General features: G+C 38.6%; 1 protein-coding gene across 1 annotated transcript; it reads left to right on the top strand.

The window, feature by feature from the left end:
- The first annotated feature begins 4,437 nt into the window (after positions 1-4,437).
- LOC104598173 (alpha-amylase type B isozyme-like) lies at positions 4,438-21,007 on the top strand. Its single transcript, XM_088886604.1, has 5 exons — positions 4,438-4,859; positions 7,120-7,196; positions 14,072-14,206; positions 17,533-17,601; positions 20,034-21,007. Exons 3-5 carry the CDS (start codon positions 14,144-14,146, stop codon positions 20,313-20,315), a joined length of 414 nt encoding a protein of 137 aa, XP_088742730.1. The 5' UTR covers positions 4,438-4,859; positions 7,120-7,196; positions 14,072-14,143; the 3' UTR covers positions 20,316-21,007.
- The last annotated feature ends 1,148 nt before the right edge of the window (positions 21,008-22,155 follow it).

Genomic DNA, 22,155 nt, shown 5'->3' with positions numbered 1-22,155 from the left:
TAACATCAAAACACACGAAAGAATTCCGAGAACAAGGATCATAACACTTACACCCTTTCTAAGTCTTGGAATAGCCAAGAAAGACACACTTAGTGGATCTAGCATCTAACTTGTCCATTCCAGGCCCAAGATTATGAACGAAACACACACATCCAAAAACTCTGGGAGTAAGGGGGAAAGTAGACAATGTGGGAAACAAAACAGAGAAAGGGGACTGACCTTCAAGGATAGACATGGGCATGCGGTTAATAAGAAAGCAGGATGTAAGCACATCACTCCAAAAGGGTTTGGGGACATTCATCTGATGTAAGAGGGACCGAGTAGTTTCCAAAAGGTGATGGTTCTTTCTTTTAGCCACCCCATTTTGTTGAGAGGTGTAGGTACATGAGGTTTAATGGATAATGCCATGTTGTTCCAAATATTATTGAAAGGGTGTTAAAAATACTCGCGGCCATTATCAGAACGAAGAATTTTAATATGTACACCAAATTGATTGCGAATTTCAGCATAAAATTTTTGGAAGATAGAAAACAGTTCACTCATTTTTTTTCATAAGGTAAATCCATGCCATCCTTGAATAATCATCAACAAAAATTACAAAGTACTTGTAACCATTATAAGACACTACTCTATTTGGACCCCAGATGTCTTAATGAACTAAAGAAAAAGGACTCAATGTACGACTATCAACTCTAGGACCAAAGGAAACACGACGATGTTTCCCAAACTGACATGACTCACAATTTAAATTAGAAAGACGACTCAACGATGGAACAAGTAACTGGAGAGCTCTAAGAGACGGATAATCAAGTCTACAGTGCCACTGATGAGGGGAAAGAGATGACTAAAGGGTTGTTGCTGAACCACCTCCATCAAAATAATACAGTCCACCAGCTTCATGCCCTCCACCAATTTTAATCCCCGTCTTGAGATCCTGAAACACAAGAGGAAGGGTAAAAAGTTATTGAGCAATTAAGAGACTTAGTCAATTTACTAACAGACATCAGGTTAAAGGGAAATTTGGGAACATATAAAACTGAGGATAAGGATAATGAATATGTGTCAACATTACCAACACCACATATGGTTGATGTAGAGCCATTGGCAAGAGTAACAGATTGGGAAGTGGAGGATGGAGAAATGGATGAAAACACACCTAGAGTCCCAGTCATATGATCGGAAGCTCCAGAGTTTATAATCCAACGGGAAGGTGTGGGTGCCAAACAAGTCGTACCTAAGTGTGCAAGGATAGCCGTGTTCTGTTGAGATGTACCCTGAATGAACTGCTCATACTCATCCCGTGAAACACGACCACCACCACGACCATACATGGGTCCACCACCACTACAACGACCATGCTGACCTCCTCTACCACCACGACCTCCCCCTCTAGTAACTACAAATGCATACCTATCTAACATAATGGAAGTCTCTGTGGGTCCAACTGAAATCCTCCGAAGACAAGCAAACACTTCCTCAAGAGTGTGAAGAGCAGATCCACCTAGTATCTATGCCCTTACGGGTTCATATTCGGACTTCAGCCCTACTAAAAATCTGGTCACATCCAAGTGTAAGAGGGTGATAAACATTCAACTCATTTCGTATATTTCTCATACTTGCATAATAGTCCTCAAGACTCTAATTCCCTTGTTGCAGATTGAAGTACTCGATGCAATTGATAAACCCTAGTAGTGTTATCTTGTCCAGAGTATAGTTTCCTTGCATGATCCCAAACCTCCTTGGCTGTATCTAAAAATATGAAGTTCACACTGATTTTGGACTCCATGCTGTTCCATAGCCACGTCATAATTTGAGCATCATCTTGTTCCCATTCATCATATCACAGAGAATCAATTGGGGGTTTATCTTCCCTCACATGTTTCACTTTCTTTTTGGCTTTCAAGAAAACTTCAACAGACTTAGCCCAAGGAACATAATTCTCACCATTCAGTTTTATAGAGGTCATTTGCACATTCAGATAATCATAAGGCACCATCACACTTGACTTGTATTCACTGCTGTCTCCCATGACTGCATAAGAAAAAAGGAGAAACTGTACCACTAGATTGTCACTCTACTGCCCTAATAAATCACCACACTCCACATGAATGACTGAACACTACTAGGGTTTCTAGTATCAGGTTTCAGCAACAACACTCACAACTCTTCACCACTATTAGCAACAACACCATTGTTGCCGTCTACTGTCAGTACTAGAAACCCTCACAACACACCTCATGAATAGGATATTCAGTTCTGCAACATAAAAAAAACTTGCTACATACCACAACTTAGTTTGAAGATCATGTACCTGTCGAGTAGAGGGTACCAAGTCTGCATTGTCACTATCACAAAGCCAGCTCTCTTCAAACTGCTGAGTAGAGGGTTTTCTACCAACCACACAAAACCACAACGACTGCACTCATTGGAGGCATGGAAACCCCCAGAAGGAGAAAACGACCAGTCCTTTTCTTTCTTTCTGGAAAACTTCTAGTTACCAATGAGAATTCTGCAATACCTTAGAAAAGAATGTGTAGAACAGAGAAAAGAAGAGACGACAGATCTGAACTGATTATCGTGGCTATGATACCATGATAAAACTCAGATTAGATGTTCATATAAATTCAGATCAGAAGAAAGAGAAGAAGAAGAAGAAGAAGGAGAAGGGGAAAAAGTTTCTGCCGAACTAGAGAGAAAAATCAATCTTCTCTAGTCAGCCCTTCTTTTATTTATATTCTTCATACAAGAATTACTATTGTGCCCTCACTTAAGTGATAGCCACATCAGCTGAACAACTCATATATAACTAAACATAAAAGGACTATACTACTCTTCTACAACCGACTCTAACAAGGGTCTTGGATATCTAAAGCTAATGAGAGCTGGTGGAATTTTTTACTGGATAAGGTGGTTAAATCATTGATTGGCAAAGTTGGGTTGATTAGAGCTTGTGTGTCACGGGGTAAGTTTGTGCAGCGGAAGAAACCCGTACAGCATCCAGGCTTGTGCGGTCAGGACAAGCCTTTTGTGATGTAAGGCCCATGTGCTGGCCCATTGAATGGCTCCACCAAGGTCAGTGGCATTACATCATGATCTCATTGCACATGGTCAGGGCTCTTGTTTGGCTCTTGCCAAAGGGGGACTATAAAGATGATGATGTGCTAGGAAACCACTAGGCCTTGATTACATCCATGTGCTTGGACAATAGAGTAGCTTGATTAGCTTAAACATGGAGTTGGCAAGGTGAAGGGACATGCTTAGGCCAAACCCACATACAAAGCCTCCCTCTCATGCACATTGCACAATGTCAGTCCATGCATTGTATCTATCAGTGATTGTGTGTCCATGAGGAACCTTGGTAGCCATGTAGCCATTAACCAAGGCTGCCCCATGAGGGAATGTTGGCCTTGGGAGTGCCAAGGGTAGGCACCCGAGGAGGTTGACCACCCCTCCTCAAAGAGAACGTTAAGCTTTTGGTGATCTCCTAGAAGGAAACATCAATTCTCCGAACAATCATATTTGGGATATTTATGATAATGCCACTCAACACAGCCCACCACGTAGGTAGACTAAGTCTGCATTACAACTATGACATGTGGGCATAACCACATGCATGTCTTTTAGAATACTATCCTGGATACTTCAACATCTCACTAGAGAAACTAGATTTTTGGCTTTGACAGTGAACAACTTATTCAAATGAATCCCTAGATCGGCCAACACTTTCACGTCTAGCCTTGTCAAGGGTGTGAAAGGAGTGAGTTGTTTCATGGGTAGTCAGATGTTTATGCATTTTGGCATCTTAATGTGTTTGCGTTGTTGGTTTTCTCCTTTTGAAGTTTTATAGGGCTTAGTCTCTCTATTGGTACTTGAAAGTCTTTGCTTCCAATAAACTTTGACTCTAGAAAGTTTGTAACTAATAAGAGTTGTCAATAAAAGTTAAAAAAAAAACTAATTCAAGTTGCCCTTCCTCAAAAAGAAAAAAAAAAAAGTGTTTTAACTTGACCACAACTCATTTGCATGGAAGGAGAGCTAAAAAGGTTTCCTTTGTTATTTCACTACCATTGATCTGCCAAGTTGACCTATGGTCCTGACTCCTGACACAATTTCTTTTTTCAGAAAACATGGCCAACGAGGTCAATCATTTTTATATGTAAGATTAGTTCAAGAATGTCAATTACTTGAAACATCTATCAATGACCTACTTACCAATAGCAAATATCAATGGATAATTGAAGTTACAGAGTGAATGAAAAGAAATGATTCTAATAAGAAGGCAGCTAGATGTCAAGAAACTTGAGTGGGAAAATATGCTAAAAATTTGCATCTCCCTGGTTCAATAGAATTCAAAACATAGGAATGAATCTATATGGCCATAGGCTCATAAGGCTTCTCTTCTGATCTGCTCTGCACACTGCACTTGTGTATTCATTATTGGAGGTAAGATTCAAAACATAGAAATGAAATGAACATTTTAATGATAAAAAATAAAACACCTATTTTGTGGATATGCCATCCAATAATGAATTCCCGGAAGTCTATATCTCTTGTATGACTGCTATTCTAGGAGGAGAAACCTTCTCATGCCAAAATGTTTCTATGTGGAACTTCTTTTTGGCTTTCACATCCATGCCCTCGGCTACCAACTAACTGTAAAGCCTTTTCTTTTCCACATGGTCTCTTGCTAAGCAGATTTTCATGCTCTTTTGATTATCTGAGTTCATATGTGCAGGTGATATCTTTCATGCAGCACCAAACATTGATCATTCTTAGGATTTTGTACGAAAAGATATCAAGGAGTGGTTAAATTGGCTTCGTACTTGCATTGGTTTTGATGGATGGCGCCTTGATTTTGTCAGGTAAGCAATTTCTATGTCTCTCATTCTCTAATTTTGGGGTTTTCTCTTTACCCTTGGCATTACCAAAATAGTACCAGGTCTCAATTTTGTTATTGTTTCTCCACTTTTTGATAAGTAACCATCTTCATTAGTGGAGGCCAAAATACATTATCAGGTGATGAAACTCTTGAATGAAAGGATAGTTTAGTGCTCCTCCTAACTAATTGGCTAGAGCACTTGTGTTTCTCAGGTCATTCTATTTTTGGGTAACATGAAAGAATTTATCACCATAGCATGAAAAGAAGAACAAAGAAAATGCAACAAAAATGGGTAAGACTATTGATAAAAAAAGAAATGGGTAAGGCCATACAACATAATTTGGTCTAACCCCTAGACCACAACATCAATCCAATAAATAACATAGAAAACAAACCCCAAGTATCAAACCTACTTTTGAACTGCATATCCTCACGTACTCCTGTCAACCCACTCAGTTCTGATCATGCTATCAACTATAGAATCTGCTTACCTTGGTCTACAGTGGAATGAGGTGTTTGTTTTAGCATCCAAGTGTCTATCCTCCCTGATGTGAAGCCATAGTAGCCATGAAACCCCTATAGGTCTCTTATCCTAGCCAATAATCACCCGGTAATCCCCACCGCTAGTGAGTTTCTTTCATTGTCGGGAGACTTTCATATGATACAGACTCTTAAAGGTCATACCAGCCACGGTGGAAATAGAGGGCGGACTCATAGGTTGTGATTGGTTGGATAAGGGATGGGGAAAAGGGACCTTGGGTAAATCACCATTGTATTAGAGATGCTAGATCTTTAGCCAGAGGGAACATCTTGTTCTATTAATTTTCAATTGTTACTGGAAAAAATATAAAGAAAAGGAAAACATGCCTTGGATTCATTCAACCTCCACCCTATCAACCAATAGAATTTATGTCTCAGCCTCTAAAGTGATAATTACTTTAGGTCTGATGGAATTTCTATTCCATTGGGTCCTGAATACAGAACTAATTTAATTCCTCCATGATATCTAAACACTCCTACTCTTCACCTCCCCAGGCTTCCTATACAACAATCACCAAAGCATAACTTTATTGCTCCTAAAAATGAGGGAAACTGAGGCATGTTAGAAATTTGAGAAGAGAGAAATATGCACATCTTTGAGAACAAGGACTCCTTAAAAACTCTCTGGGTGAGAGTGCTCTCTCTTCTCAGATGACAGGCTCCTACCTGCAAGAAATTCCATGCTTTCTTCCCAGACTATCTGAGAAGAAACCTATTTGAGTTCTTCCCAGATAATTTGAGAAGAAACCTATTTGCTTCTGTTTACAAGTTCTTTCTGACCATGCACCTCAAATTCTAGGAAGCACATATTCTATTTGTATTGAATTTTGCTTCCACCATTGATCATACTTTTCATATTTCACAATCTCTAGATGTCTGACTTTAATATATGAAGCCTCTCTTAATGTTTGCAGAGGCTTCTCAGGTGGATATGTAAAAGAATATATACAAGCTTCAAATCCAGCATTTGCTATTGGAGAATATTGGGATAGTTTGGCATATGAAGGTGGCAATTTATCTTACAATCAAGGTATGTGCTTCTTTATTACTAAGATAATTGTTTATAATTTTGTTCCTTCTTTTATTTTTTATTTTTTTAGATGATTCATTTCAGAGTGTCTACCTAATCAAACATTTTTTTATTCCACGTTTTCAGATAATCTTTGTTTTTAGATAAACTCCTTGTATTCCATGTTTTCCAAAGTTGAATACGAGATCTTATGGTAAGATCAGGCAAATAAGAGTTGTAACTCAAACTATATGGTTAATTCCATACCAGTTCGGTGGATTTATGTTTGGGTTTGTAGTCCAAAGTTCAGTGTTTCCAGAAGAATCTTGTTCACTATCATTAGGCTTCTTTGACCTAGCTTCAAATTTTGTAGATTAGATGAGCCATAGGTTAGACAAATCCTATATGAATGACCTGCATTAAAACTTCAAAGGTGTCATATGTGATTAGAAAGGTGAAAACCTATTTTTCTAGATAGATATATTAAAGCATAATTCCATAGTGATAGTGTCATACTAATAGTTCATTCAACTTTCAAACCATTTACTGAAATAGTGAATTGAAGACTTCAAGTTGTTCTTTCTCTTCGAACTCAATGTTTTTTATTTATTTTGGGATTAGAATTATCAGTTTGTTGAACCATAAGGTGTTTCTTATTGAAGAGCTGAAATTCTTAATTTATTTGCCTGGTTAGATGCTCATCGGCAACGAATTATTAATTGAATAAATGCCACTGGTGGTACTTCATCTGCATTTGATATCACAACAAAGGTAGTCTCTGGACTTCAGGCAGTATACTTTTACCTTAAGGATGTCTCATGTACTGAGAAAAACTGAACTCTTAACTCAGAAGGAAGTATGGTAATAGATGTGCCTGTTGAAGTTTGGAATTGGCCTAAAGAAACTTGTCACATTTAAGATTACTGTGGTTTTAACTTGTTAAAGCTGAAAAAAGGAATTTGTGCATCTGATATAGCAGTCATGAGAAGCTTAATTTCTTCAAAGTTTGTAGTGTTATGATTGTTTTGTTTGCATTTATAAGATTGATGGGTACGGAGGGTATCAGACAAAGTTGCTAATATGCTCTCCAAATCAGGGATGGGAGAGATTCTATGTACAGTAATAGCACATTTCCTGAATGGTTTTTTGATAAAAAGTGGAGCTTTGTTTCTTTCATATTTTGTATAGACCTACACCACATTGACCCTTCTAAACCATCTTCTCTTTTACAATATTATAAAATCAGTTACTTTCCAAAAAAAGAATATAGTCTACGGTCCTGCAATACTGATGAGGTCTCAACTCTATTGGAACGTCTATCCCATTGGACCAGAGAAAACATGAAGGATAACTCCAGTATTGTTCTAAACAGTGCCAATGCTAGAACTATGGAAATTCCTTGTGGGAAATCTCATATGAGATTCCTCCTCTAGTTTGTTGTGATTATCTTTATTGTTTATCTTTGTGTATCTTAGCCCATTTCACTTGAAACTTAAAAGCTGTTAGAATGCTCGAGTCAGGGGTATTTTGGTCATTCTGGTGTATCTTATTGAAAGTGAAATGTCTATTGTATCTGAGTTTAAGTTATGTGTCCCATCTTCTATGAGGGACAAAATTGTCTTTCTTGTAACTCAAGTTTTATGAATAAAAGTCAAGTGGGTCGGCTAGGAGAGTGACTTTTGAACATCCTCTCTTCTAGTCTGGCCGAACACTCTTCTCCTCTCCTTCTTCTTCTTTCTCTTTTCTTTCTTCTTTCCTCTTCTCTACTTTGACCTAGAATCAACTAGGGTTTATTCACATGGTATCAGAGCATTAAGGTCTCGTTTTTTTTTTTTTTTTCTTTCTTGCTGCTGTCTTCTTCCTGGGTTCGCCGCCAGCTACACAGTAGGTTTCATCATCCTACAGCTGACCTGATTGAAGACTCGATAAAGGGCTGAAAAGGAGTTGCCGTTTTGAGGGCCTGGAGGTGAGAATGCCTTTGGCCGGTGTGGTGGTGGTCGTTGAAGTGGTATACTAGACCCTCTACTCAGTGTACGAAGAGGGCTGGATGTATACAGGTATGGACACTGCTGTCGTGTGTTCAGAAATGGACTGTGAATGCTGATTTTTTTTGTGTGCTTCAAAAGTTAGTTGTTGTGGTGCTGGGTGAAACTGATACACATATCAGTCATGTTTTTTTTTTGTGTTTTCTTGCTCGCATGCGTGCTGAAAGAAGAGTAGTAGATTGCTGATGTCCACGACAGCAGTGGTGTGGTGTTGATTGTGTTGTGGTGGCTGACATATCTATGATTCTAAATGCTTAAAAGTGAACCCCTAGACCTTGTATGTAATCAGTTCTGCAGTATGAAGAACAAGTGTTCGATGAAATGACTGAGTAATTTCAGTAGTGGTGTGTTGATGGTAAATGGTCCTGCAGTGTGCAGTCCAAGTGTTTGATGTGTTGACTGGATGATTTCAGCTTTAGAGTGTAGTGTGTAATGTGCAGATGAAGAAAGTGGGTTGGTGGTATCATAAGTGAGATAAGTCTTGTGACGAGTGTGAGATTGTGGTGTATATTCAAAGGAGAAATAATTGAGATGGCTTCAACTGTAGTTGGGAATGACAACAAAACAGGCATCATGCTTTCTTCAGATTATCTAAGTATTCAAATGACATCCATCAAGTTGAATGGTGAGAACTATGTACCATGGGCAAAATCTGTGGAGGTGTTCTTGAAGGCCAAGAGGAAAGTAAAACATGTAAGGGAGGAGAAACCTTCCTTTGATTCTCCTGGGTTCAGTGATTGGGAACAAGATGATGCACAGATAATGACATGGCTTTGGAACATTATGGAATCAAAGATTAGTGTGAACTTCATGTTCCTAGATACAGCCAAAGAGATCTGGGATCATGCTAAAAAGTTGTACTCTGGACAAGACAACACAACTAGGGTATATCAGTTATACCATGAGTACTTCAATTTGAAGCAAGGAAGTCAAAGCTTAGAAGAGTATTATGCAAGTTTGAGGAACATCCGCAATGAGCTAAATGTGTATCACCCTCTAACATCAGATGTTCAGATCCAACAACAGCAACGTGAACAGCTTGATGTGACTAGGTTTCTTGTGGGCTTGAAGGCTGAGTATGAGCCTGTCAGAGCACAGATATTGGGGGGATCAGCTCTCCCCTCACTTGAAGAAGTTTTTGCCCATCTTAAGAGGACATCCATTGAGCCGGTGGAACATTCTTCCTTCTCTGATAGATCTGGTTTGGTAGTGACTAAAGGGAGTGGCCGTGGAAGTAGAAGTGGTGGTGACAGCAGTGGCCCTCCAAGCAACCGTGGTGGACACATGTTTAACCGGGCTAGTGGCCGGATTGGAGGCCGAGAGTCAGGGGGAGGCCGTGGAAAAGGAAGGGGTAATGCTCAAAGAAAATGTACACATTGTGGCTTAGAGGGGCACACAGTTAATTTCTGCTATGATTTGCGTGGTCCACCCAACACTTGGGCTAACCATGTTACATCTAAGAATAGTAGCACAATTACTGAAAGCTAGCAAACTGCCCCAACCCCCTCCACACCCACTTGTGCTTCTGGGCAGGAAATGGTGAGTGTACCACGGGCAATATATGAGCAGTTCCTTCAAACAGCTTAGCAGAACACAACTACACTTGCCCATTCAGGTATGACTTGTTTAGCTTCCAAAGCCTCACCCTGGATCATTTATTCTGGAGCCTCGGACCATATGCCTGGGACTCTTGATATGTTTTCTTCCCTTTCTCGCACCTCCACATCTCAGACAGTTACACTTGCTAATGGTTCTACATCTCCTATTTGTGGTGTTGGTGATGTTGATCTCTCCTCATTGTCTTTAGCATGTTTTATATGTTCCTAAGTTCCCTTTTAACCTTATGTCTGTTAGCAGATTAACCAAGTCCCTTAATTGTTCTGTAACCTTCTATCATTCTTCTTGTGTGTTTCAGGATCTCAAGACGGGGGCGAAGATTGGTGGAGGGCATGAAGCCAGTGGTTTGTATTACCTTGATGGTGGTGGCCCTCCAGTGGCTTTTCAGTCGTCTCTTACTCCTCTCCAATGGCACTGCAGACTTGGTCATCCCCCTCTCAAGGCTTTGAAGCTGATAGTTCCTTCCTTGAGTCATCTTTCATCATTAGATTGTGAGTCATGTCAGTTGGGAAAACATCATCGAGTCTCATTTAATCCAAGAATTGATAGTCGTGTCTCAAGTCCTTTTGCTTTAGTTCATTCTGATGTATGGGGTCCAGTTAAAGTGGTTTCATACAATGGGTTTAAGTATTTTGTAATCTTTGTTGATGACTTTTCAATGATGACATGGATCTATCTCATGAAAGACCATAGTGAATTGTTCTCTATTTTTCAGAAATTCCATGCTAAAATACGCTCTCAATTTGGTGTTCATATGAAAATACTTTGCTCCGATAATGCCAAAGAATACATCTCCTCACCATTTCAGCAATACCTACAACATCATGGAATAATTCATCAAACTTCTTGTGCCTACACCCCGCAACAAAACAGTGTAGCTGAATGGAAAAATAGACATCTTCTTGAAACTGCTCGGTCCTTGATGATCAATATGCATGTCCCAAAGCATTTTTGGAGTGATGCTGTTCTTACATCCTGTTTTCTGATAAATTGGATGCCCATGTCAATCCTTGGAAGTCAATCCCCTTTCTCCGTGTTGTTCCCCACTTTGTCTCCTTTTCCTCTCACCCCAAGAGTCTTTGGTTGTGTTTGTTTTGTTCAACACTTGGGGCCTGGAGTAGACAAGCTAGATGCTCGAGCTACGAAGTGTATTTTTCTTGGCTACTCAAGGACTTAGAAAGGGTACAAGTGTTATAACCCTAAGTTTCATAAATTGTTTGTGTGCCCTGATGTCACCTTCTTTGAATCAGTTCATTTTTTCTCAGATGCCAGGGTCTCTTCTTCTCCCTCTGTGGTTCCTCTTCCTGTTCCGATTGTGGACCCCCTTCCCGTAGCTCCCATTCCTACTGCAGATGCACATCATATGCCTGTTACTACAGAGAGGCCGCCAATTACTCAAGTGTATACCCGCAGAAGTGCTTCGGCTCCTCCTCCACTTCAGCACCTGTCGATAGATCCTGCTACTGCTCCTTCTCCCTCAGATCTTCATCTCCCTATTGCTTTGCGGAAAGGTAAACGTACTTGTACTTCTCATCCCATTTCAGACTATGTTTCCACTGCTCACCTTTCTGCTTCTCATTGCAAGTTTATATCATTACTCTCATCGGTTCCCATTCCCAAGACTGTACAGGAAGCCCTTACCTCCCCAGGGTGGCGGCAAGCCATGGAAGAAGAACTCTCTGCTCTACAACATAATCATACGTGGGAACTCACCACCCTTCCTCCTGGTAAGCACACTGTTGGGTGTAAATGGGTCTATACAGTGAAGCATCTTCCTGATGGCAGTGTGGAACGATTGAAGGCACGGTTAGTGGCCAAGGGCTATTCTCAGTTATATGGTGTGGACTATATGGAGACATTCTCTCTTGTGGCTAAAATTGGTTCAGTTCGGGTGTTGGTTTCATTGGCTACTATGTATGATTGGCCTCTCCTACAACTTGACATAAAAAATGCCTTCCTACATGGTGATCTTGTTGAGGAGGTGTATATGGAGCAACCACCAGGGTTTGTTGCTCAGGGGGAGGCTGGTAAGGTGTGTAGGCTCAAAAAGGCAATCTATGGACTGAAACAATCTCCTCGTGCATGGTTCGGCAGGTTAAGTGAAGTGGTGAAGGCCTTTGGGATGAAACAGTGTCAGGTTGATCATTCTGTGTTCAACTATAACTCAAAAGATGGAAAAATCTTGCTAGTCGTGTATGTTGATGATATTGTCATAACTGGAAGTGACAGCAATGGAATTGATAGGCTGAAAAAATTCTTACAGGACCACTTCAATACGAAAAATCTGGGGAAGCTAAAGTATTTCTTAGGAATAGAAGTTGCGAGGTCAAAACATGGGATCAACCTATGTTAGAGGAAATATGTTCTTGATCTACTTGAAGAAACAGGGTTGTTAGGTGCTAAACCAGCAGAGACTCCTATGGAACTCAATGCCAAGTTAAGTGTGGATGCAGGTGAAGAGTTTGATGATCCTGGAAGATACAAAAGGTTGGTGGGAAAGTTGAACTACCTGACCATTACCTGACCAGATATATCATTTGCTGTGAGTGTGGTGAGTCAGTTTATGCAACATCCCTGGGTTCCTCACTGGAGAGTTGTTATGAGAATTGTTAGGTACCTAAAGGGTGCTCTAGGTCGTGGTTTGTTATACCAAAAGGGAGGAACTCTTGAGGTAGTAGGGTACACAGATGCTGATTGGGCTGGGTCTATATCAGACAGGAGGTCAACCACAGGGTATTGTACCTTCCTAGGTGGCAATCTTGTAATTTGGAAGAGCAAGAAGCAAACAGTGGTGGCAAGAAGTAGTGCGGAAGCAGAGTACAAGGCTATGACCCATACCACATGTGAACTAGTATGGCTGAAGAACCTACTACAGGAGATGGGTTTCTCAATTGATAAACCCATGAAACTATACTGTGATAACCAAGCTGCTGTTCACATCTCATCCAATCCTGTTTTCCACGAAAGAACTAAACATATTGAGGTGGATTGTCATTTTATGAGAGAGAAAGTGATAAGTGGGGTAATAACTACATCTCATGTGAGCTCAAGAAATCAGTGGGCAGATCTTTTCACAAAAGGATTGTCTCGGGGAAGAATAGATTACATTTGTAACAAGCTGGGACTATATGATATATACTCTCCAGCTTGAGGGGGAGTGTTAGAATGCTCGAGTCAGGGGTATTTTGGTCATTCTGGTGTATCTTATTGAAAATGAAATGTCTATTGTATCTGAGTATAAGTTATGTGTCCCATCTTCTATGAGGGACAAAATTGTCTTTCTTGTAACTCAAGTTTTATGAATAAAAGTCAAGTGGGTCGGCTAGGAGAGTGACTTTTGAACATCCTCTCTTCTAGTCTGGCCGAACACTCTTCTCCTCTCCTTCTTCTTCTTTCTCTTTTCTTTCTTCTTTCTTCTTCTCTACTTTGACCTAGAATCAACTAGGGTTTATTCACAAAAGCAATCTAAAATCCTTTTATTATTACAGAATGCTGGAGATTTAAATACCTATGATATTTACTCCCTATCCTGGAATTACCTATGTAGTATGTAAGTTGTTCGTTTCCAAAAGCTCATATCATGGAAGCATAGCACATATTCACTATTATCTTGGCTGCCTTCAAATTCAGGAGGTTCAGAACATTTTTTATTTTACTCCAAGTTTGAGGTGGATGGGCATTGGTTCTCAACAAATTTCTGAAATTATGTAGTAACTAGGATGATTTATTTGACAATGTAGCCTCTATTAGCCTGAATTTTGAACATTAATTTAAATAAACAAAAGGGATTGAGGCTTTAAAGGGATATTTAGTGCCCTTAAAAGCATAGAGCCACTGCCACAGAGGAGCCGATTTCATGTCAACTGATTATTATCTTTTCCTAACTGCATAATTTCATAGGCCACATAATGGTTAAAAAATCATTTTAACTTGCTAAGAATTTTTACATGTGGAATTTCATAAGTGGCAATATTGTGCTTGCAGGGGATACTTCATTCTGCTTTGCACAATCAATATTGGAGATTGATAGATCCTCAGGGTAAACCAACAGGAGTAATGGGATGGTGGCCTTCACGTGCTGTCACATTTTTAGAGAACCATGATACAGGATCAACACAGGTTCTCTCTCTCTCTCTCTATCTATCTATCTATCTATCTATCTATCTATCTATCTATCTCTCTCTCTATCTATCTATCTATCTATCTATCTATCTATCTATCTATCTATCTCTCTCTCTATCTATCTATCTATCTATCTCTCTCTCTATCTATCTATCTATCTATCTATCTATCTGTCTATATATATATATATATATATATATATATATTCTATATAGAATATATATATATATATATAGATATATACGATCCTAACTATGCATATTTTGTTCAAAGGACTTTGTAAGGATATTTCTGCTTTCCGTGCAGCTACTTTTATAGGTTTCTTCAAACAAGTGTTCATAGGTACCAAGAAACTGCCTTCATGCTCAGAGCATGAATTCTATAGACTGTTCAATTCATCTTAGAAAATTTTCCCTTTATTTGGTGCTAGACCTAAATCTTGTCAATATGCATATTTCTTGAACTACCCCTCTCTTAGGAACCAGCCCAATCCAACTACTGGAGCTCACACATGAGGCCCATCTGGAAGCTCTCAGCCCATCAAGCAAGTTTACGTCAAAGGCCCATGCCGGATTGTCAGTTACAACTACAAAAAGCAATACCAACATGAATTGGGCAGAGCCTAACACCCTCTGTCTACCAATCCCTGTAAACATCCTTACTCTCCTAAACTCATTTTTTGGGCTTTTTTCCTGATTGGTCATTATTTTCCTCCATGAAGTCATGGCAAACATTATAGAACTTACGCTTCAGTTTAAATGGTATTTACTGGTCATGCAACATTATTCCTAAAGCACATCTCTACTTTGACAATATTTGTATGCATGGAATCATCTTCAATTTCTCCCTCTTTTGACACTTAGTATGGTATAAGAAAGTGCACAAGGCAAATTATCAGCTACGGCACAATGAATGACTTGGGAATTACCAAGAAGGCAAGGTCCTTGCAATCTTTCTTGATTTCCTTGGAAGTCCTTGCATGTCTAACTTTCATCATCATCATCATCACCCTCATCATATAAGCCTTATCCCAAATATATTGGGTTAGCTACATGAATCCTGTTTCGCCATTCTGTTCTGTTTAATGTCATATCCATCACATTACTTCCAAGGAATGCCCTAGCATGAGCGTGAAAAAAAATTCAGGATCCATGATCATAAGAGTTTGGCAAAAGTTTTAAATACCAGTTGCCAATTTGATGCAATCCTCCTCTATCCAGGCTTGAGACTGGCAATGTAAGACAAGATCACATTGACAGAGTTCCTTGAATGTCTAATTTTGGTGTACCTAATTAACCACTGTCCCTCGTAGTCCTAGCTTTGCATTTACCTCTCCCAAGTTTCTTAAATCAACTATGGCTTTACCAAAAAAAAACAACTATGGCATCTGAAAATGACAAACATTGCAGTGGCTCCTCCTCTATGTACACGAGTAAGTCGTTCATAAGTAAAACAAAAAGATGCTATCAACATAAATATTTTTCCATTGAAGAATGAGTTCAGTGTTGATCGTTGGTATACATCTATTGTAATTTCTAACTAGAAATTTGTTAATGTGTAAACTAGTTGTTTTCATGCTAGCAATTTCTATCTCATGCATATCCAATTGGGACAACTTTTCTACAGGTTCATAAAATTAAATTTTTTACCTGATTACAGTTGTTTTCTACACACCTTCTTGTATGGATAGGGTATGTCATACCTTGTATTGGTGTTATTCCCCCTAAACAAGATTTTCACTATCCATCCCATCCCTAGCAAGGGAATCAGCAAAATCATTTGCTTGGCACCCAGATGAACAAGATATTCAAGTGAGTAGCAAGGATCTTTCTTTTCTAATATGTTATGATACTTGGATATCTCTACATGCCAAGTATACTGGTGTCAGATAGGATATTTTTAAAATATGTATAATAATATGTTTAACAAATTATACTATAAAGGGATCTTCACATATTAGAAATTTAATTTGGCAACATAGAACTCTTGAAAAATGACATTTAGCTTCAAAAGCTAGATGTATATGCATGATATAAGCATATTAAATGAGATATGCATACCTGTATCCATGTCCAGGATTTTAGGAAATGGAGAGCCGTATTCCCATTTCCTGTATCATTGTTTGTGTTCGTATGTATCTGTATCTGGGCACCATAGGTAATATGATGTTTGACTGTCTAGGGGCCATCTGAAGTTGCCAATAGCCATTTCCAATCATGATCTATAATCCCATCTACAATCATATTACTCCAACCCATTGAATATACCAATCATTTTTTGATTGGTAAGAGTACAGTTTATTAATTATAAAATAATGTGTAAGCTGTACAACAAGTGCCAAACAAAAGAACACCACAGGCCCCTGGTAAACCCTTATCTATACATTATAGTCCCCTGGATCTCTATTGATTACACCCCAATACATATCTGTTCTGTTTACCCCATACTTAGCCCATCTGCCAATCTGTTTCCTTCCATTGAATATACCAATCATTTTTTTATTGGATACGGTACAGTTTATTAATTATAAAAAGAATGTGTAAGCTGTACAGGTGCCAAACAAAAGAACATCACAGGCCCCTGGTAGCCCCAGATACCTGCTCCAAGTAAACCCTTAGCTATACATTATTGTCCTCTGGATCTTTATTGATTACCCCCCAATACATAACTGTTCTGTTTACCCCATACTAAGCCCATCTGCCAATCTGTTTCCTTCCCTTGAAATCAATCAGATCTGGTGAATGAATATACCAATCATCCAGAAATCATTCATCAGCAGTTATTCTGCAACTATGATGATACAGAAACTGGAAATCACTTTTAGCAGAATTTTAACATTTCAATCAAATCTCTAATATGGAAATGCAACCCAACTAATTAACACATGGGAATTGACTGGCCAGAAAAGAATCCAGACATGCTGTAAGGAATCTGTCCTTCACCTGTCCCTTAGTAGCACAACTAAAGGATCCCTTTAATAAGCAATACAGATTAGTGCTTTGGTTGAATATAAATATGGATGGCGGGATCCACTTTAGAATGTGGATCAAAGGACATGTACATGACTTTCTTGTCTGGACATTGGACAAGTTTTGCCTACTTCTTCACAAACTTGATCATTTTTCCCCTCAAGTCTATTTAGGTCTCGTGTTGGATTGATTTGAGACAATTCATCACCTGCCCAGAGACTTGGCTGCTTTTGCATTTGTTTAGCCAATCAAAATGAATTTATGTTGAAGAAAGGTGCTCAAACTCAGCAATTGAATCGGAAGTCAGCATCAATGACAATGTAATTATTTTTTCTTGTTTCCTTCTTATTTCAGGGGCACTGGCCATTTCCACGGGATAAGCTTACACAGGGATATGCATACATTCTAACCCATCCTGGAACGGTAATTTCATTTCTTAGTTTTTGGAATAATTAAGGCCCCGTTTGGTTTGTGGGAATAGGGGTCTGGAATTGGAATCAGAATGGGCTATTTCCGTTTCCAACTGTTTGGTTGGATGAAATCAGAATCCTATTCCCATTCCTGCTGGAATGGCATTCCCCCATTTGAGGGAATGGCCATTCCCTGCCCCTCCCTTTGGAATGAAATCCCATTCCTGCTCATTTTAATTTTCATTCCTATTCCTGTTTGAACCAAAAAGACTATGAGAATGGACCATTCCGATTCCAATTCTGATTCCAGAGGATTTCGATTTCAATTCCAATTCTGATTCTGATTCCGGAGGATTTTAATTCCGATTCCGACTACGAACTAAACGGACCCTAAGAGTTGTCTTGACAGGCCCTGCTATTATGCTTTTTTTATATACATTTATCTAAGGTACTAGAAACTGTATTTGTTGCAAAAAAAAAGGTGGAATTTGTTTCCATGTAAAAAGGGTGAAAAAAAAAACAAATTTTGACCATAAAAAAGAGGCAGAAGTAGAACTGCAATCTTATAGACCAAGAAATTTTCTACATATTTTAGTGAAATAAATGGAAAGTGAAGAAAAGCCCAGTTTACAGAGTAATTTCTCCAATGAACATAGGTTAGGCTTTCAGAAATCACTAGAAGTTTCATTAAAATTTCCAGCTTAGAAGATCTCTGTAAAAACCGGCAACTTGATGATTGATTTGATTGATATTTTGAAAACCATGGTCATGTCAACCTTTTGTTTCCTTGGTTATTGTGTTTCGGTAATTCAAAGTCTCCTTTGATGTAGCGTCAATAGCTCTAGTACTGACTGAATCCTGTTTTGCCATTCTGTTATGTTTAATCATTTCTTACTACTTTGGCCCATGTCTTTTTTGGTCTGCCCCTAGCCTTTTTAGCCCCTAAAATGTGCAACAGATCACTTCTTAAGGTGTTGTTGATGTTCTTATATGCACATGCCCAAACCAGGTTCTTCCAATGACTTCATTCTGACACTATCCTTTCTAGTTTTTCCATTCATCCACCTGCATACAAATTTCTATCACACTCTTTTCATGGACATGTTTCTCTGTGTCAAATCATCTAAAAATAAAAATTCTTTATGAGATGAAGGAAAATTATTAGATTCATATAAGTTTGTGAATATGCTTAGAATTATGCACTGCAAGTGGTGATTTAATCAGAAAACATCCTGAACGGGCTTCCACAAAACAAATGAAGAATTTTCTTTTGTAAAAAAATAAACTACTAAAATTCCAAAAATTAGGGTTTTAGATGGAGTCTTGGAATGGAACTTGGTAGAATGAAAGGGGATGGATAACTATGGGAACGTCCATATGAGGGGAATCAAAGATGGCTTGTTTTGGTTTAAATTAAGGGGTGTTCACCAATATGATTGGCTTTGTTTACAAAACAAAAAGAACTGCCTCGTCAAAAAAAAAAAAAAAACTATTGTTGAATGATCATAGTTCCTTAGGATTGTTGACTTGAATGAACCATTTTGAATCTTTGATGAATAATTTGTGGGATGTTGATGATTATAATGGATGCCTATCAGATTAGAAGAAAGATTGGAAGAATAAAAAATCTAGAACTTAAAGGGGGGGTGCTGGAATCATTCTTTCCTTCGGCTCAGTTTGAAAAGAGTACAAATACAAATATGTAGAGTGCAAAACCTTGTATTTTATATGTATTTACACTGTACATATTTGCATTTGTACTCCTTCCAAACTAAGCCTTTACGCTTATGACAAATACATACACATTATAGCAGTGACCAATCTTACTAAAACTAGATATACAAAATTTGCAAATTTGCCACTATTATATGTTGACTCAAAGAAAGTAACTCCTAAACTACTTAACCAATGATTAGGAAACTTCGAAAACAACTAAACTATGACTAGACAAATCAAACTATAAGGATAAATAACACATAATAGCCATACCCTTACCACCCAAAAATACAAAATGACATAAATTTTCAGAAATTTCAAGTTTTGACTACTGGGCTCCTTCATCTCTTTTGCATAGATATCCACTCTAGTCCAAAACTTAATATGTATATAAAAAATTAGTAGTTACATGACTTTTGGTCCTCCAAAGATGTCAAAAATTAATACTTACATGACTCCCAACCTTCCATGGTGTTTGGCATAGGCAAGGTTTTTAAATGCAAAAATTATCAGCATTTGAAATGAATTTTATTTGAAATTCTAGATCAATGTATAGTGTTTTAATCACGTTTCTATATTCACACTATTAAAACATTTTTATTGTCTCACATTTAAGAAATATTCTGAATGATATAAAACAAATAGCTCGGGTGGACAGTTGCATATCAAGTTGTGGAATTGGGTTCAACATTTTTACTAACCATGACAAAAACTTCTGTATATTTGCAGCCAGTGATATTTTATGATCATTTCTACAATTTTGGCCTCCGTGACAACATAGAATTAATTGAGGCCTGGAGGCAGGCTGGGATCCATTGTCGGAGCTCTGTCAAGATATACCATGCAAACAACGATGGATATGTAGCTCAGATTGGCGATACACTTGTGATGAAACTTGGCCATTTTGATTGGAACCCTTCAAAAGAGAATCATTTGGAAGGGAGCTGGCAGAAGTTTGTCGATAAGGGGTCGGATTATCAGTTGTGGTTGAGAAAATCAGTTTTAGGGTAAATTTCTTAAACTACCCTTATGGTTTAGCTAATTGACTAATTTTACTTTTATTGTTTGAAAATTGACTAAGGCTACTCCTATTATTTCTGACAATTGACTAATATTTCTATTACTTTAGCATTTGTTAATAGAAAGGCAAAAAAAACTATTTTCCCCTTTATTCTTCAAATTTTCAAAGTAAAACAGAGAAAAAGGGAAAGCGATGTTGCTTCATCAAAACCCTAACCTTTCAAACCCAAAAGCTCCACTCTGTGGTGAATCGAAAAGAAGAATAAAGGGTAGTGTGGAACAGCAACCCATTGCAGAAGTCTTTGCAAATCATTTGTCACCAAATCGTTCTTCATAGGTGCGTCCTTTTTGGTGAAGATGGTAGGGAAAGGGAGAGAACTCGAAAGGGGGAAAGTGAGAAAAACCAATCCTGCAAACACATCTCCATCTGTTGCCTTTGCGTTTGTGAGACGGATTTGCTTTGGAACATTTCAAGTTCTGGACCAAAACGATTAGAAGAGCTACGTGAGGCTTGAAATTGGATTCTATCTTCGTGCACATCGTTTGGCGGGAAAAGCCTCACGCCACTCTTGGTACCTCCCATCTCTCCCCAAAACAACAATGGAATCCAATTCGAACTCCAATGGGTCTCACATCTCTACAACTCTGCCTAGAGGAGATCCAAAACCTTCACAAGCTCCTCATCTTCCTCCTCTAAAAAAATCTACTATTAATTGGCATGGGGTTTCTAACAAGCTTTATAATGTTGGCGATCCATATCCAATTGCGAGTAATAAGATGTCGGTGCTAGATGAGACAATGAGATATTCCGTGAAGCTGGTGTCAGTGTTGGAAGTTATAATAAGGGTAAGTTGGGTATTTTTGGAAGTTAAAACATTTACAAGATACACATTTGAATGGTTTATGACGGAACATTAATGATAAGGAAAGTATTAATCAATTGTCAGAAACGGTAGGAATGGCGTTAGTCAATTTTCAAACAGTAAGGGTATATTTAATCAATTAGCTAAACCAATACTCCAGGAAACGTTTTCAGCACTGGTACCCATTATCCAGTGCCACATCACCGCCACCTCACATCCCTCTTGAAAGAAACGAGCTGCAGCTTCAGGAAACACCAAATTCGGCGTTGCTCCAAGCTACGCCTTCCCGATTTTCAAGGCATGGCTTGGAACATTGTTTTTATAAAAAAAAAAGGTTCCAAATAAAAGCTCGTTTCCTGGACCACCGTTTTTTCTGATGTAGCGTTGATGTGATGCCGTTTTCTAGAGCAACGACAACGATGCCAAACAGACACTAAGAAAATAAAGTCGATTGCAATTCAAAGAGGAGATAGAGGGTCGGGGAGTTGCTTTTGGAAATTGGGCCAGGGCATCTCTGGGAGGGCTATTACCCTTCAAAAGTGGTCAAATGTCACAACTCTCAAGATTTAGTGTATTAGCGTATGACTTGTGAGATCATTGCGTGCCTCATGAATCATGAACTGAAAAGGCTCAAAGGTAGGTTACATCCAGAGGCACCTTGATGCACTGCTTTGGCGTCTTTTTTTTTTTATGGCCTCATTGGGACTAGGGGTGTCAATGGATGGGGTTCCTTATAAGTTATATTGAATTGGACTAGTGCAGACTTAATGGTCCAAGGTATTTATTGGATTGGATTGGACCGGGCCCATAATAGATTTATGTTGGGTTAGGTTGGATTGATCCAATATCCAGTCCATCGACATAATATAAGACTATGTCAAAGGATCAGATTTGGGTTTTCTTTGGGTTGGACTCAATCTAAATTAAAATCAAGTTGAATAGTTTGGAGGGTTTTCTTTGGGTTGGAC

Source organism: Nelumbo nucifera, chromosome 4, assembly GCF_055504915.1.
Source record: "Nelumbo nucifera cultivar China Antique chromosome 4, China Antique-T2T, whole genome shotgun sequence".
NCBI classification, from domain to species: Eukaryota; Viridiplantae; Streptophyta; class Magnoliopsida; order Proteales; family Nelumbonaceae; genus Nelumbo; species Nelumbo nucifera.
Note: the sequence above shows the minus strand (reverse complement) of the source record. Positions and strands in the feature narration are given on the sequence as shown.